Source organism: Hyalella azteca, unplaced genomic scaffold (genome assembly GCF_000764305.2).
Source record: "Hyalella azteca isolate HAZT.00-mixed unplaced genomic scaffold, Hazt_2.0.2 contig4928, whole genome shotgun sequence".
Classification (NCBI taxonomy): Eukaryota; Metazoa; Arthropoda; class Malacostraca; order Amphipoda; family Hyalellidae; genus Hyalella; species Hyalella azteca.
In genome coordinates this window covers 198,539-217,746 of record NW_025935136.1, presented here as the reverse complement: position 1 = coordinate 217,746, position 19,208 = coordinate 198,539, and the positions used below count along the sequence as shown (strand labels likewise).

At 37.0% G+C, this 19,208-nt stretch overlaps 1 protein-coding gene across 1 annotated transcript in view; it reads right to left on the bottom strand.

The window, feature by feature from the left end:
* The window catches only part of LOC125177788, a 144,385-nt gene that overhangs the window by 27,809 nt on the left and 97,368 nt on the right, over positions 1 to 19,208 (bottom strand). Inside the window, exons 10-11 of the mRNA XM_047880187.1 lie at positions 9,593 to 9,697; positions 8,405 to 8,521 (exon numbers count right to left, since the gene is read on the bottom strand). Of these exons, the coding sequence (XP_047736143.1) occupies positions 8,405 to 8,521; positions 9,593 to 9,697 (222 nt within the window). The remainder of the gene's footprint in view (positions 1 to 8,404; positions 8,522 to 9,592; positions 9,698 to 19,208) is intronic.

Genomic DNA, 19,208 nt, shown 5'->3' with positions numbered 1-19,208 from the left:
CTATCATGAAACCTGATGATACAACGAAATAGAGTGGATAGTAACAGGACATGAGCAGAGTAGATATATAGTAACAGGACTAACTTACTTACGAATTTTGCAACCTGTCCCATCCTGTTCAGCTGCACCGCCAATGGTGAGACTACCCATGAATCCTGTTCACTCAATCGAATGTAGCGGAGCATCGTAGCTCGAAGGCAATGACAAATTTTCGATTAGTGTTGTTGACGTATTGATAAAGAAGAACCTTAAAGAACCTTAATAAATTAGAACTTTGAGCATATGAACAGGAGCAGCTCAAATAACACGCTCGTGCCGACATATACCTAGATTTGAAAATTTCTACCTCAGCCAAAATCTTGGACGTATAATTGCGTATTCATGATGAATGCCGCCTGCCGACGAGAAGTATTGCAACGAACTTCACTTCAGAAAGCGCTGGACAGCAAAAACTAAAGAATTTGTATTGCTGGAAATGGTAAGAACGGAAAAATTCAGTTTTTAACACTGAGTTATTTTCAAGTTGTAGACATCACTATACACCATAAGATTACACAATATGAGTGAGATGCTTGTATCAAACAACGCCCGAACGGAACGAAGAACTGTATACCACTGCTCAATATCAGAGCCCTGCGCCCCCGAAGTCTGAATTAACTACCTCTCACTGCCCAGCATGGTCTCAAGGGATAACCCCCACTTCTCAATAGGGAGTATAAAGGGGATTGTTTGGGTGCTCCCTGCCTCTGAAACGCTGGCGTTTTGCTGAACATTAGCAATACACGCATCTTGACGTACAAGCAATGCACGCGTGTTCATGTACATATATCGTATAAGGGAGTTCACACAAGCGTAACGCAAGCGTGTACACGGAAACATATCGTAAGCGTCTCGACATGAACGCATGCATATCATGCGGGTCGAAGACAAGCAAAATGCACACGTTTTGTCGAGTGTCAATGGACAATCATTGCACGCGTAATGAAGCTCGCGCAAACGCCGGCGCGACCCTGAAATTTCGCTCAAAAATTTTGTCCCAAAAGTGTCTTAGTGGTTTGCGTGAGCAAAAAAAAAACATTCAAATCAAGCGTATTAAAGAAAACGTAACGCCCACACGCTAACCTACACGCAATGCACGAGTGTTGAAACGCACGCGTGTCGAAGTTCGTGCGCCTACCTTTGCATTGTCTGGGTTTCTGAATCAGGGGCTGGTCTCGATCGCGCTAAGAAATTGTTAGTTACTAGGGTGAGCAGGGTGAGCGTGGGACAGTCTGTCCACCGCTCATTGCGGCTGTCACATGCAGATTAGGCTCCTGCAGGGCATGTGACTCCCGAAAACCGCTCCTAATTAGTAGCCGAATTTGATAGTCGGCCGATTGGCGTCTGACTTGCCTCTATATTAGGCGGCTATGGCGAGCTAAGCGCCCCTGAACGGAATCTGGATTACGACTGGGTATAGTTGAAAGAGCCGCTGAGAACTTGCTCAGATTGAACGTTATGGGACAATCTTAAATGCATTTCTTGCAGAGGTATTGTATTGTATCGAAGTATTGTCCTTAATATTGTATTAAAAATGCCACCATCAGGTTTTTTCATTACGAAAATATGACCTCAATTGATTAAAATATTCACTATTTTCGGTTGATAGTAGCTCAGTATAGTTATTAGCGCTCTTTTATTGTAGACTATCATTTTCATTATATTATCCTACTAAACACTTTGTAAAAGACGCATACGCGATCCAAAAACGTCTAATTCTTCTATGTGTTTTTATAAAATTTCCATATAAATGAGAGTTATCGAATCGTTCGTGTGAAAAAAAACATACATTTAATGGAAAAATTCTTTGGAATTTTTTTTTAAATAGAACGAAGGCAAATATTGTTAGCATGAATCATTGTGAATTTTGTGACACAGTAGTTAAAAACCTAAACAAACAGACACTCGAAAGCATCGTAAAACAATAAACTATTCAATCATTTCCAATGAATACTTTAATTCAAAGACAAAATGTGTAATATGCAATCGCGAAGTATAAAACTTAAAAAGACATGAGCAAACTAATTTCCATAGAAAACGTGTTGATGCCAGGCCAATATACATATTGGCCGTTCCTTCTGTTATTGTGATCTTTGTGATTTAAAAGTGTATGCTATCGGAGGGCATGAAAATTTTTAGGCAGGGCATTTTAGAAATAAATTGGGATGCCAGCGGGATAAAATTAAGAAGGCCGTTAATGATAAATGCTCAGAGCACATTTATTCCGATATAAGGTCGATCGACCCGAAGTTGTTTCTCAGTAATATAACTTCTAAAATTATTCATGTAATTATGCATCAAAAATTGGACAATTTTTAATTACAGTTGAATTTGAAAGTCGAGTTTTATAATATCAAATTAGGTAGGAAGAAAATATATAATGCCGACTGGTTAACTTTTATAGATTTATTGAAGTTTCTAGGCTTCACATAAATTTAAATTCAATTAAATGATTTTGATAATCTGCTGCATAGAATTACAGAATTTGCTAACAATTCTTGTGGATACAAGTGTGCCGAACAGAATTTAAAATTTGGTAACTCTAATATTAAAGTTAATAATTTCTCATTTTTGTTATCTATATATTTCGCCAATAATTCGAACAACGTTTGAATATTTTTTGAGGTGTTATGTTGTTTCTTCAAATATTGCACTATTTTTCAATCAAGCGCTGCGAATGCCAAATGGGTTGATACAATTTCTGTGTTTACCTACTTAGATGTAATATTTTTGAAATTTCATGTTGATGTCATTGGTTACATGAATGCATAAATACTTCCGGACTACACAATATCAGCCGTAAGCCATCAGACATCACATCCATTAAAGTAGACCAATCAGCCCACAGGAAAATAGCTTGCAATAGTTTGGCTGCCAGTGCGCGAAAAAAATTCTGCACCACTCGGCCTCAGCGCGCCGTAGCCTTGCAGTAAATTTGAGGACCGCCACTATAAGGCTCTCAGCCGGCAAAACTGGACTCGCACTTAGTACTCGGAGCGAATAAAAACCATCTGTATAAGCACCTTAAGACTCTAGATATTTAAAACAAGATGTTGTCATGGCTGATTACTGGACGACAGGATTAATACGCGGTTGATTGACGGCCTTACGAAGATATGCTTGGCTGATTGGGGCTGATTTAGGGGCTAGGCGTTCTATTCAGGGCTGATTAATTGGGGCACAAAATTGGTGGTGGACGGCTGCTCTCCCAGCTCTGAGCCCTCTCAAGTTTTCTTGTGAGGGTTTACCTCTCTGATTCCGTATTAAATTAATTCCAGATAACAAAACTTCATATATGACATCAAGGCTGTTTAATCTAATAGAGCAACCTTGAGTTACCGTGAATTTGCCTAAATAGCCTCTATTCATATGATTTTATAAGGATTTATGACCTATATGAATATGCAGAGACTTTATATATATGGAATTGATATATAATGGAATTCATAAAATCTCAGTTACAGAATGAGGCAGACAGCTTTTAAACTCGCACCGAGCTGAGCTGTAGCTTGAGTGGGATCATCATGCAGCCACTGTCAGGAGCAAGAAACAACATGCAGATGATATGCAGCACGTGCGGGCTTATACACGGCGTTCGATCTACCGCTTTCGTTTCTTTTATGTTCATCATTACCTCACAATCGTAAGACTCGCTGCTGAAATCACGCTGTCAGTGACGAACTACCTCAGATATCTCGATTACTATTCGCGCCATCTCCAAAGTTCGAATAGTCTTAATTTTCACTCATTAAGCCCCTATCGGCTTAATGAGTAAGGCTTGGGCTGGACGGATTGGAAACTCAAATAACAAGCTTATTTAAATGTATTAAAGGTAAACGGCAAAATATTGCAAAACAAATCATAACGAATTATTTTATAAACGGATGCGAAAATATAAACTAAGAAAATTAACAAATCCGATATGAGAGCTATAATAAATCGAATGCGCGAAGAGAGCTAGAGAAAGGAGTTTCGAGATTAAACGCATGATTCTAAAGCAGAAAACAAAAGTAAACCTACGCATAACAAATCAATATGTTCATACGGTATTTAGCAGGTATTCAAATCTCCCACTATTTCACGCAACAACTCACCCTGGCGTCAGAGACAAAATCCTTTAAGAGAGGAACCGGTACGCCTGTCAAGATCAGCAGCTTAACTGACGGCTACTACAAATTTAATGACCACGTCAAAGCTGGTCGCGCTTAATCTTAGCGGTGCGATTGCCAGTGGTGGGAAATGTGCATACTAATACATTACTCTGTCGTACTGAAAATTTTTTGAACATAATTAAGGGTAGAAATATCAATAATACATATGCATATTTGTTTGAATGTTATCGCGTCAATTAAGAACAGCATGATGGAAGACTACGTTTGACTGGAAACCATTTACGCTACACAGGGCAACTGTACGACAATTTTGTATTGTTCAGTAAGAAATTTCAAACATATTGCCATGGTCAAGTTTATTTTAAATAATGAAATTACGGTTAGATGCACATTTCATTTCTTATGAATTGGAACGTTGTACCGCGAGTATTTCGGTCAGTCGAAAATGTAAGCCATTCTAAATAAAATTACAGATCTATATTCATAAATTTTACAACAAAACAAACCTCCCAAAGCTAACTTACAAGACAGAAATAATTAACTTTTATGAAGTATTTCTTTATATTTATAATTCAAGGATTTAGTTAGAAATACAATAAGAACTTTTTTTCTTCTGCTATAAGAATAACAAATTTACGGTAATTGAGCTATTAATTTCTTTTTTTTATTTAAATTCACTTTAATTAAGCGCATTAAACTGCTATAATTTTATTGAAGACAGAAAAATTCATGATCAAATCATCTCCAATACTTGATCATAAATAAGCCATATGAATGTTCAGGAGAAATCGTTCCCTACCATATTAATACGGTATTATACAAAAAGAAATTGCTGGAACTACTTTAACATATGTGAGGTTCTATTCGTCTCTGTTAAAGTTCATGCAATGAGAAAACAAGGCCCGGCCACTGAACTTAATGTTTCAACTATGACACGAGTAGCTAATGTTTCTGTGCGAGTTAGTAACCAATATTGTGCCGCATCGCACAAAGAGTTCCGACAACTCTCCATGCATCACCGCTCTCCGCAGGTAATACTTTGAGCCATTAATACGAAACATACTGAATTTCAAACATAATTGGATGCCGCAATTGCATGGCGCATTAGTTGTTGAATATTGCATGGCGCAAATAAAAATCAAACAAAATTTTCCCTAACATTGATGCACGTTTTAACAAAACTTATTGTAAAAATTGTGAAAAATTTCCTACTGGGAAAAAAAGACGTAGAGACTTAGCTTCAGCCAGTCTTTCAAGGCCTGACTATAAATAGTTTCAGGAGAATCGAGCGAATCGACCAGCTGGTCGTTGCAGTTCAATTCACGAAGTTATTAATGCCCGGAGTTCAAAGAGGCCCGGCACTGCCCTCTGTGGGCGCGTATGACAAGCCATTAGTCTCTCCGGCGTCACTGAATGCCCTCGCGTTTGCAGGCCCCAATTCACAGTCAGAGTATCCACGGAAGTCATCAAACCTACTAGTATATTGACTAGTCTGCACTTATGACGGACAGTCTAGCGGTGCAAGTTAATTGAGTAGTCTATACTTACGGCGGACAGTCTAGCAGTGCAAGTTAATTGAGTAGTCTGTACTTATGGCGGACAGTCTAGCAGTGNACGGATGATAGTCTAGTAGTGCAAGTTAATCGAGTAGACTGTACTCACGGATGACAGTCTAGTAGTGCAAGTTAATCGAGTAGACTGTACTCACGGATGATAGTCTAGTAGTTCAAGTTACTTGGGTAGACTGTACTCACGGATGACAGTCCAGTAGTTCAAGTTAATTGGGTAGACTGTACTCACGGATGATAGTCTAGTAGTTCAAGTTACTTGGGTAGACTGTTCTCACGGATGACAGTCCAGTAGTGCAAGTTAATTGGGTAGACTGTACTCACGGATGATAGTCTAGTAGTTCAAGTTACTTGGGTAGACTTTGCTTGCGGAAAGAATGGTGCTGATACATACAATGTATTGGGTTGACTACATGGAAATACCGAAACTATTCTGAGTTTACATGGGCGTGTGTATGAATTTTTTGCATACAAACGAGAATTGATTGTTGAAAGAATTGATTTTTGTTTGCTTCGTTTAAAATTTATTTGCAGCACTGATTGAGTAAAGTTGATTCCTCGAATGAGATGTGTGAACGTTCCGAAGAAAAAATAGAATTGAGGATTACGCAAATGTGAAATGTATTAAAAAGAAGATATGAAAAACCGTGCGTCAAATAGCTTCTTATGTGGAATGAGACAGAAAATTAATTAATTCACTCACATGCTATGTGACGCAGTAAATGAAAGGACATGGAGGATGTAAAAAATTCGAAGGCTTAACTTCGTAAGGCTTTGAGCTCACAATTCAATTACCCGAGGTTGCGCAACATTCCCCTGGGAGTTGACTAGCGGTTGGCTTGGCAGCGGTGGGCAGCATAATGCATTTGGCGATTATACAGCAAATTACTTCACTAGCATGGCCCCCCTGTGTGCTTATTTGCCCATGTTAGAAGAAGATAATTCGATTTATATAGAAATTGCCTCTAATGCATGGTTGTAATGAACAAATGGTAAGCTGATCCTGAGAGCAGGTTAGCCATTTGTTCTTTTACCAGAGTTTGACTTTTTTTTAGATTGAGATTGTATTAGACAATACCTTTTCACAGAATTTTTCTTCACTTAATTACTCTGAACCTAGTCCTGTTCTATGCAGCGAAGTATTAAATAAGTAAAAAGTTCTACGCAGCGTCATAATCAACATTGATCACCATTAGAATCTCTATAAATTTTTAATGAAACTGAACATAAGAAGAAGGCAACAGAGGCTAAAAAACACATTTTTAGGCGAATCATCTAAATTTAGGGTAAAAACAAAATCGAGCTATTTTGCGTCAAGAATGGATAACAAAACGTTGGAAATTCAGGACTTGTCCATGAGGAATGTTTCCAATATAGAGCCAACTATTTCAGTAAAGTATTTTTTTATAAATTTATCTGAGCATACTCGCAGTTGACTGGATCGGAAACTATTGCGAATTAATAATCTCAAAGTCAAAAAATTTACTATGTATGAATTTTCGCAACGGAAATGAAAATCAATTGAATAAGAAGCTAGATACATATACTGTTTTAGGAATTTCAAACAATCAAGTATATCGGTAAATCCAGTTTTAGTGGCGAGTAATATGCACCGAGTTGCGGCAACAGCTAGTCAATGGCTGTCGACAAATTGAAGTGCATTTGTCGCATATGCCGCAGTGTTAAAATGCTCTGCATCGAAAATATAACTTTTTGTTCGGAATGAACAACAAAAATTATAACTTTGCCAGGGAAGAATGAAGCTTAATTACAGGTGACGAGCATAAATAATAAAAATTTCCCATCATTCCCATATGAACAGAAGCCATTTGCTGCCCAAATTATGATAGATTCGATGATTTTTTCGGCCCTTAATCTATAACGTCATAATCAACTCATTTTCCTCAGACATGAAAATTTAAAGAAATTAATTTTTTTGGCAGCGACCCATTATTGTAAGAAAGAGCAAATCTGTTTACGTCCCGCCTCTACCAGCAACTCTGTTTACGTCACGCATCTACCAACAACTCTGTTTACGTCCCGCCTCTACCAGCAACTCTGGTTAATCTGAAGAACCGTATCACTGCTACGGCACTCAGTAACAGAAGATATGCTATATTGTTCGTGGGACGAGTTTGGCTACCGTTAAGATATTTAATTGCCATGCAAAAGTGAACATGTTGAATATATATAAATATGTAAAGAAAATTTAATCTTTGTATTTCCATTGTTGTATAAATTATTCATTTCGAATTTATTCTTGAATAAATGCGCATTTATAAAATTGGGTCATTATTTAAAATAACTCTGCATTACGTGATCAAGAAAATTTCGCAAATCATTGAAATGAATCCGTACTTGCGATCAAATAATCACGCTCACGCTCACCGAACACAAAATTACATTCATTATACAGTTGGACAATAATTAAAATTGTAAGTAACAATTTGCCGCGCTTGGTAATTGGGGATTTAGTGACTGCATTGAAATGGAGAGACAAATATAACAGAAAGAATACTAACTGTTAGAAGAAATAGAATTCAGCTTAGTAAAAGATAAATCCTCGGTTTAAAAAGGACAACATATAATGTGACAAGTATAGGCAAAATTGTGTTATAAGGTCGAATTAATGAGAAACAATCAGCTGAAGCGCCAGAAGGCACTCTGTTTGAAACTCAAACTTACCTTTTCAAATTCACAGAATTCGACTTGTCTGCGGAGAGTTTCGAGGTAGTTGAGAGCGTTGATGTAGTTCAGGGCGTATCTGTGATACGCCTGACACAGCATTGTTGCCTTCGAGCCCTGCAAGCATAATCAATCATATAATGTACAGGAATATTTTTCTCATAAGATAATCATAGGAACATAAATGCTAATATGAAAACCATCACATTACACAAAGTCCACAATTGATCTGACTCTTTTTTATCAGATGAACAAAGATCCAAACATTAAGCCAGCCAGAGAAGAGTAGTAGCATCAGATGAAGTAGTTTTGCATCAGATGAAAAAATATATAGAGTCTTGAGCCCAGTTTCATTTTGGAAAATGATCAAACGAATAAACTTCATGCATAGCGTGTGATTATCTCTCTTTGGTCTTTTTTCCCGTACAGATAAACGAGATTTCAGGCAATTCATAATAAGTTTTTCTAATAGATGTCAACAGTGTGATGTATCCCATCAACTTGAGTGCTACTCCTGTCCAAATTGCAATAAAAGTTTTTCGACATTTCAGCCGATGTTGCTCAATATCAATGAAAGTTTTTATGATCAAACTAGAACTCGCATAAAATGAATAACTGTTTTTCTAAAGCAAACGGTATTGTTTTAAACTTGTTTCTTAATTATAATTCCCAATAGACGGAGTTGATGAATACATCAATGGATTACAGATCAGAAAAAACGTATCTTGTACAACTTTTAACTAAAATATGGGCCTTCGCTCATCCGAAATATAATTCTTAACCAACGTGAAAATTGTTTACGAAAATGAATTTCGCTGCTTTCTTCGCCTATTAGCATTGGTTCATATATGTGAGGTTCACATAACGTAGATATAAAATATCGAAATTTTAGGCAGATCACACGAAATAAAAATATTACTTAACGAAGTAAATTTTTAACAGACGTGTGAAAAATGATTTGTGTAAATAGAATCACTATTTTAAGGTTCAAGAACCGTGTTTCATATATGAAATATTTTCCCCAATTGAAAGTCCATAGAATAATTAAAATACATATGTCCTTTTCTTGTTCATTTTGATTTTTTTCAATGACTTGCAATTAATTTATGATATAAAAGACTTTTCAGTGACAGTTTAGAAATTCGGTTAAAGTAACTTCCTAAATAATAAGTAATTTTTAAAATTGACCTTTCTGAAGAGTTTGACGAGGACTTTGGTGGTGTCCAGTTGGCCTCCAGGCGCCTGATGCAGTTCCAGCAAATTGATGAACTCTTTGCAGAATGCGTAAGTGACCTGAAAATTAAATTCGTGATCGGAATTAATTATTTGGCAGGGCGATACTGAAGTTAACTGAACAGAAAATTACTTCAACAGAACCATGCCAAAACATTCAACAACTAAACTGGAAAGATTTGGTTACCTGTTATACGTTAAGGAGTTTTCAAGTAATAATTAAAAAATACTCAATTTCACACGCTTTCGTGACGCATTCAAGCATGAATTTTCCACTCATATTAAGTCAAACACAAATCAAACACACTCGACAGTTGGAATTATTTTTTAACTAAGTAAGACAATCTGACCTTCTGAAACACACGCCCGTATTTGATTTCGAAATTATTTTGTTTTGTACATCAAGTTGAGCTACAAAATAAATTGCGTTCGAAATGCAGAAACTAAAAAAAATAACTGGGAAAGAGTTCTTCCAGTTGTATATACTCTTCATAATTTGTTACAGGTGAGCAGGTTAACATTATGATTTTAATTCGGGATTCCGTAATAATTACCTTTAAAACGGTATTTTAATTTGTTATTCACAAGAAATGTCGATGTATGTTGTTCGCAGCAGCGGCGAGCCGACGCTGAGTTACCATTCCCTATTCACTAATGCGCCAGATTTAAATTCAGCCATATTGGTCCTATCAATTTCTGCGGTCGCATATTAGTTATGGTAATTAATGCTTCAAAATTGTTCATAATTTAAGCAGTCACAACCAATTTTGTCACATTGTTCCCAATTACTGCAGTCGTCCAGTTCACAAATGATGCAGTTGAACAGCCCATAATAAAGGTTGTTAATTATTTCGGAATAAATTCTATCATATTGTTCATGTGGGAGCATGAGCTCGTTCATTGTCATGCAAACGAGCGTCTCCAACATGAATAGGAACAAGAGAACGATTTAAACTCATATAATTCATATTAGTTAAGGTCTATTACTAAGTACGTATTATTTATGACACGTATTCTATGAATCACATAAGTGATGACGTTTTTCTCGAACTACAAATGCCAATGCTATTTGCTTACAGGAAAGCCAGGTTATCAATCATATAATTACAGAATCTCATTATTTAAAAATTTCATTTTTTTCTCGTCCTTAATCCAGTTTGCGATGATAAATCTCATGTATGCCATTAAAAAAAAACAAAAATAAACATTTTACATACATGGCATGGGGCATAGAACTCCCGTTTGATTCTCGCCCTCAAGTCAATAAAATTGTTATAAAATCGATTAGAATAAATAGAACGGAAAAATAAAGTACTTCGTCACCCGCGCATCTCAATATCAATCAACTGATTAGAATTTTCGACGTTGATTTTGAAGAGGTGGGAGTGAGTCAACAAATTAAAGCAGATGTGGCCGGTCGAAGAATCGGCGACTTGCCTGCTTGAATGGTTGAATTTTTCAAGCGTCAGAACCTCATCAGTCCCAACTAACTAGCTAATGCAAATTAGTAGGCTGAGTAACATTTTCAGAATACATTGACATAGCTTAAAATCTGCCTGACCAAAGTGGCTAAAGCTCACCTCAGTTTATATAGGCTATAAGCCTAAAACTTGGAAATTTGAATATACATGTAAAACAAAAGATTGAGAATGTTTTGAAAGCTGCCCCCCGGGGGAAAGTCACGGTTGTCGGCGTCATTGACTGGCTGACGTTGAATGCACCGATAGAAAGGGTATTCGAATTTAAACACAAAAATTATTCATACAAGAGCTTCCGTCTCCCAATAATGTACTGCCCGCTTTTCCGAACGATCGATAACCTCGTTCCGAGCTTCTCATGTTTATGGACGTGCTCAGTTTGCTGCTTCTATTCGAACAGTAAATAATGTGTGCAGTTGGGCTTATTTGACTACATTTGCCTGGCAAGGCGTTCGGTTTACATGGTAAATCCTCAGCATGATATATTCATCAAATAGTACGCAATCTTTCACTTTTTATAACTATAGTAGGGAACAACAGGCACTTTAAAGTATTTCGAGGAAATGATGGAGGTGTAATTCAGCTTTGGAGAGTATCAGTATCAATTGAAAAAGGTTCCAAAGTAGAATTAATCAAGTATCATTAATTTATTTTACCTGAAATTTGAGATTGATATACATTTAGGCTCGTAACGTAATATCGAGGATGTTCAGCTGATGGAAGCTTCATCTTCTCCTTATAATTCATGAGTGTTTATAATAATTCAATATAATAATTTCATAGCGTTCACATGCAGGGCCAAAATATACGAAAAGATTCTGGTTTGATGTAATAACGCGATGGCCCTCTGCTCTCAAAGGGAGAATTAAGACGCAGACAATGCACCGCCGGAAGCCTACTATGGCTCTCTAGTTTCTTCAATTGCATTAAGAGTCATAAGAAGCCGAGGCCGCTCTCACATGAAGCTCCAAATTGCCTCGTCCACGTAGCTCGGAAAAACTGCTCTCGCTAAGACTATTTCTTTATAGAAAACTACACTATAAAGACTATTTCTTTATAGAAAGAAAATTACTCGATTCCCTCTCGCATCACACGTTAAAACTAATATTTCATTATATGCATCCAATATTTTTATCATAACTATTAATATTATTTATTAGTAAAATATGTATTGATTCAATTTCCGTACAGACAATCACAATAAAATGTACCAGGAGCATTTATCGTGATAAATACATTTTATCACACTAAAATGTATTCTGATAATTTTAAACTGTATCGCAATTGAATTTAAGGCACATCCTATTCGTACTAAAAATTTGTGCGTTTTTGTTTTGGGGGTCGGCGCTGGAAATATATAAGGGCTGTTCGGGTGCGTATATACAATACACTTTGTGTAGAGATATTCATCGGACATCGTTTCAAGGTTAAATTATAAGACATTTCAAGGCAGGGAGAGAGAAGACGAATTATTCAATTCAAATGCCATTTTTAATTTATCACGTTAAATTTTATTATAATTCCATAAAATATCAATATAATATAATAACTTTAAATAAATAACTCTAAATAAATATGTATATAATACAGCTCGTTGCAGTGATTAAAGCGTCACTAACGCCAGGTCAACTTGTCATTTTCAATAAGTTCAAATTCCATTTTTTCAACCGCAGCTCTCGTTTTCCAGTTATTCCCTCATTATGATTAAAATATGTCAAGCCTACATTATATGTCGACAACATATGCATCGTGGACATTCGATTTAATTACCGCTATATATATTGTCAGAGCTTGCCTTGAAACTCTCTCACAAACACACAATCAAACTAATAAACAACAAAATGTAGCAAATGGTATAAACTCAAATTATAATGACCTGCAATTGATGATTGTTCCATTTGTAACGGATGCTACATGGCACATAAAAGTGACAGTGAATTTTTCCATATTTTCTTATTATAAAATTGTCATTACCATAATTAAACTGAATTTTTAACTCGGGGGAAATAATTTCATTAGTGAATGAGTCATTCAGCGACTTAAAGGGAATATGAACAAAAAATAAACAAGTACACATAGCGAATACGATGATTCCAAAATTTTAACGCAATTCGATGCACTTCTTGGCCTTGTTCCTTAAAATACAGCGTGTACAAGGCACAGCTTAGTAATAATTATTGAATAATTCAATAATACTGCAGGAATGAATCGCCCAACTAACTTTCTACTTTACATTTCTAGAGCCTGACACGAAAGCCGAATGAGTGCAAGCCCTATAGTTCAGCCCTTGTTGAGCAATATTCGATTCTAATTTCTCATCGTAAAAAACACTAGGACCATCCTCAAGACAGCCATCTCGTCAGAAATATTTTATTTGACTTTCGTTATATCTTTGCTAGCATGCAGAAGATCTCACAGCTTTAAGCCATCTTGTGCAAATACAAAGTTTGAAGCACTTCCAATTCCTAGCTCACTCGCAGACTTCCTACTTTTTCGACAGAAGCTCTGATGGTTGACGGTAATGCAAAATTCATGCAGAATTGATCATTATTTTGATCTCATTCATGAACGTTAGGTCACTTTAACGACAGATGAAGTAATATTGACTTTATTTGATCAAGCTCTTTATTAAAAATTCATTTTCGCTGCTGATCAAGCACAAAACGCTCAATCTCCATCATCCCTGCAGGTCATAAAAACGTCAGTCGTTTTTGTTTGGTCGTTTTTGCTCGCTCGCACTAATTTAACGTCTCTTTAGTCGAATTTTATGAGAAAGATAATCAATCTGTACGATGTTGAAGACTCGTACGTACGCCATGCTTTTCTATGCACTTTATAGGCGTATCTAATTAGTTATTAATTACCTGAGGTAGGGTTCGGGTGCCGTGATCGAATGAGGATAAATGAGGCGCGAGTTAAGTACAGATTAGATACTTATACTTAGTGAGAATATATCGGCTTACAGTTTTAGGATAATCAGTTAATAAGTTTATAAGTTGGAGCTTTAACACTGATGTCTTCGGCGTCCAGTTGAAGTAGGGATAAGTCTAGACTCTAGAGTGTATCTTCTACTCTGACATTAATTTAGAGTTACTGTCCTGATTGTTAAGGACAGGAGTATGGGCGTATACACGACGGTTCTCGGCCCAAGACTGGCGTTTCCGCGTCTAGGCAGAGCTCATATAGCTACGCTAATTTACGTCACCAAGGACGTGATTTGATAAACAGGAAAGGCTAATACAAGGAAATGCTCATGAACATATCGCATGTGAAGGATCTTATCTTTCAACGAGGAAGACATCAATCAGGAAATATCAAAGGACAAATGGTATCAACATTGTTGCCTGACAAATCAAATATTAATCGCTCCATATATGCTTCATTTAATTAATTGACCGCTCCATATAATTAATTCTGGATATCGTTGAGATTAATAGCAATCAATTAATCGTTTAAGGCTTCCAATTTTTCATCAATGGAAATAAGCAATCAAATCTCTTATAAGTTATGGTTTGACAGCGAGTGCTTCGAATAGATATTTGGTACAATTATAATTTTTTAGTTATTATATAACATGACTTCAATATCCGTTATTGTGCAGCATGCAAATTTTCTGGCCGAGTGTATGGCGCGCTGCAAGCACCGGGGCTGGCTGAGGGCAGGAGTTTTGAAGCAGCAGCGCCGACGAGGCGAGCGGCGGTTAAAGCAGAAGGCACGAAGGCAAGGCGCGCACGTCCTGCTTCCCAGGCTTCCTGGGGTCATGAAGGCAAGGCGCGCACGTCCTGCTTCCCAGGCTTCCTGGGGTCATGAATAGGCTTCCTTGGGTCATGAAGGCAAGGCGCGCACGTCTTGTTTCCCAGGCTTCATGGGGTCATGAAGGCAAGGCGCGCACGTCCTGTTTCCCAGGCTTCCTGGGGTCATGAAGGCAAGGCGTGCACGTCCTGCTTCCCAGGCTTCCTGGGGTCATGAAGGCAAGGCGCGCGCGTCCTGTTTCCCAGGCTTCCTGGGGTCATGAAGGCAAGGCGTGCACGTCTTGTTTCCGAGGCTTCCTGGGGTCATGAAGGCAAGGCGCGCACGTCTTGTTTCCCAGGCTTCCTGGGGTCATGAAGGCAAGGCGCGCGCGTCCTGCTTCCCAGGCTTCCTGGGGACATGAAGGCAAGGCTCATGTTTTTATTTTAAGCACGGAACGAGTCATGAACGCGAGCAAAATTAATTTCTACGTCCATTTGATCTGCGACATGGGCGAAAGTTGCGTGTATACATTAATAGCGAATCAGTGTTTCCTAAGATTGTCATGAGAGACCACTAAGCTAGAAATTGGCGCATCAGATATTGTCATTAGTGAGTTTTTATTATTTGAAATTCGTGAAGTAAATATTTCAGGATTCATCTATTTAAAGACAGATATTGACTGACGTTAAATATGTTGCATCGCTTTCAAATGTTTGCATGCTTGAACATCGTCAATAAATAGTCACTAAAACATATTTCAATTACAAAGTCGTTGATTTAAAAAATCTTTCAGTCAATCGTTTGAGGAATTTAGAAATTAGTGTGTAGCCATATTTCCACCAATGGCCATATCAATTTACACCAATGGCCATAACAGTCGAAGTGCGAACCTTCGCAATAAAAAATCAATTGTCCAGAAATCCCTAATATGAAAATACTGATGGTTCATAGAAGATTTGTGGTCCATTGAAAGTTTTGCCTCTTTTTGGCTATTCTATTTTGATTCAAGAGGACCCTTAAAAGCAAAACCCCGTTATATTTATCTAGACTAGAATGCATGCCACAAAAGGATCGAAACCCGAGCAATGGCCAGGATAGCGAGCAAGATGATCTTTAGAGGTGGCTTCTTTCTCGCGGATCTTGCAAAAGTCGCCCGCACAACCCAAGGATATATTCGCCCAGGAAAAGAAAAGGGAATCAGAAAATATTTTACGCAGAATTTATTTCGCTACAAGATCAGGGAGACACCTGCACCTTGATTTGCACTCTGCACTCATAAAATCATGTGATATTAACTGTTAATTTAGGGAACATCACAAATTATTATTTAGTTGTCTGCTCCTGTCTGTTTACATAATAATAATTTTGAGAAGTCATTAAAATACAGGAAGTGGTATTTAAATTTTGCAAGTATTATAATGCGGTTATGAATGATTTAATAACATTCTATCAACACTCTCGGACTAAAACCTTTGCTTTCACGAATTATGATGTCTTATCTTTTTCTTGCTCCGATGTTTGATGCCATTTGGTGCCATAATTAATCAAGTCTCCCATGTATTCTGCCTAACACAAAAACTCCGTCAAATACAAGGTATATTATAGCCTTGTTTTAAAGACAGAATCCTTTCGTGGAACGCGACATGAGAAGACGGCCATTAGATGATGAAGCCTTCCACGTCTATGAAGAAAAACTTCTTTCCAAGACTTTTTTTTTGACTGTATTGTACGATGGAAAATTTGAACGGACTGCTAGTCGGCAAAACCCTATCTAGAATCTCATGGGGCTGCAATGACTTCAAATATTTTGAAACAGCATTTGGATACCCAACAAGATTTCTTTTGGGTGACTTCTATGATGACAGAATACGAAGTTGGCAGCCACACACGATCAGTGATAAGGAAAATTAACGGTCCCACATGATGAATTCATTTCACGAAAAAATCCCGTTGACACTTTTCATATTCATTAAAAATATCAGCTCACTCCGTTCAGCTTTATGAACAGGCAACGATCAATCTTCCATTTACTGTATACGGGATATATACGCTCACGTGACACATGCATTAGGTTTACGTTCGTCCTACTGCTCTCCAACACGAAATCTTAAATTTCGTTTCGAACACTCTTTGAAACATTCCTAAAATTCTTATCCTCATTAGTATTGGTAACGGTGAAGTAAAAACTGCTATGGCGCACAGGTAGCAGTGGTGAACTATTGAACTGTGAAGGCGCAGGTGTCAGCCGCGGTGTCTGGCACAAACCATCATTCATGGCTACAGATCAGAGGTTAATTCTTCGGATCCACGCTCTGCAGGGTCGTTCGTTTTCATCGGATAATGACGGATAAAGTAGACAATGATCTTACATTATTAAAATTTAAACGTATTAAAATTTTATTTTTTTTGCAGGTTGTTATCTTTTAAGGCCTCGCAAAAATGTCCGTTAATGTGTTCAAAGTTTTCCCTCGTGGGTTTTCGTTTCATTCCTAAGTTTACATATGTTGAGTTTACCTGCATATCTAATGAAATAGTCTAATCAGATAAGATTATTCATCACTGCCATAAAAATTGATTGAGAAGGATTTAAAAGTTTGAGCTGCCATTTACTGTGTATCTTGAGCTTTCGTAGTCTTGAAATAATCAATCTCTGGATCCACTTCATTCAGTATTAGTTAGGTTACTGAGAAATTGTCCAAGATGGAGAAATGATGTAATATTTTCTTGGTTCGTGGAATGCAATCCTTCACATGACGAAAGTGACGACCTGACCCTGCGTGTTGTCCAAGTACATCCATGTAAATTCTCGTCAAGATAATTACAGGCCAATTACTGACTGAGCATGAAGTAATGTTTATGCTCAGTGCATGCATAGCAGCAATGTTGCTCATGACCACAGGCCTTAATTATACTGCAGCTCATATTTTCGACAAGAATCCATAGCGTAGTTCCATGGACGTTAGTATCGTTCAGAATACTTGGTTTTCAAGGCTTATGTAAATAATTTCGTTCCGTTACAGCACATACAAAATAAATCAAAGCAACGTCTTCCACGAGAACAATCCATTGTATGTATTTTAAGATTAAAGTGGCGATTTTAATCGTCAGCAATGTCTGCAACATTAAGGAAATTTTCAGCTAGAAAAGGCGGCTGAATTTGTAGTTCATCAGACATGGGGGACGAAAATTCATTATATTAGTTTTAATACTTCGGTTATGTTTTGTGATCTATTCGCTATATGAGTTTAATACTTTGTTGTGTTATTCAGTCTCGCTTCATCTATATATGGTTCTGATTTTATGCAAGTTTGATTGAAGAACAGAGCATGCTTTTTATTAACAATCTTCTTGTTCGTCTTTTCAATGAGTCGAACCAAATTTTTAGCTGGAGCCGGGAGATCGAAAAGCAGGTTTCCGAATGAATTTTCGATCTCCCGGCTCCTGCTAGAAATTTGGTTCGACTCCTTGAAAAAGACGAACAAGAAGATTGTTAATAAAAAGCATGCTCTGTTCTTCAATCAAACTTGCATAAAAGAGAAGCTTCTGCCGAACTTCACCAATATGGTTCTGAGTACATGTCCACTGCGAATTATTTGTCTTTTTCCTACGCATCTCGTCTGCTTTACTTAATTGCGATCATAGTTCAGTCCCTTAATTAGTTAATTTTAATACGTTTTATCAAGTGAACTTTAATAGCGTTGTTAAATTCCATTTCCATTCAGCTGTGTCGATGCATCAATCTCCCTTGGATGTTGCTTACATTCTCCACTTGTAGTTATTATTAAGCGCTGCACTTAATTCCCAAGTTTGTTCTCACTTGTTTTTCGGTTAGTCTTCTGAGTGCTGTGAGAAGTTTTTATTCCTTACCTAATTTAGAATTTTTCAAATGAAAACTTTGCATTCTGTTCCGGGATATAATATTGAGATGATGCTCGGCGAATGCATTAACAAGTTTACCGCGGATTAGTCCTTATTTATTTATTTCGTATTTTCCTGTATTTTTTAGCAATTTCAGTTTGAAAATTTTGAAATATTTTCACAGAGTTATTGGAAATTTTATGAACTTTGGAATTTTTATTTGAACAAAGACCAGTATTTAATACTCGGTTTCTCATGCATTGCGAATATTTCGTCTTGGCTATTGCGTATTCCTCACTCGTTTTCTATCTTAAATACAAAAATAATTTTATTGTCTCAAAAGATGCATTCAAATAATTTTTTCCGCAATGAATCTCATTTAATCATTAAGAGAGCAGGACAAATATTTCGCACGCTGCACAGATAAGAATTCGTGATTTTATTTCTGTCGCGTATATTCATATTTAATATGATATTGTCTACACTGTTCACAAATTAATTTT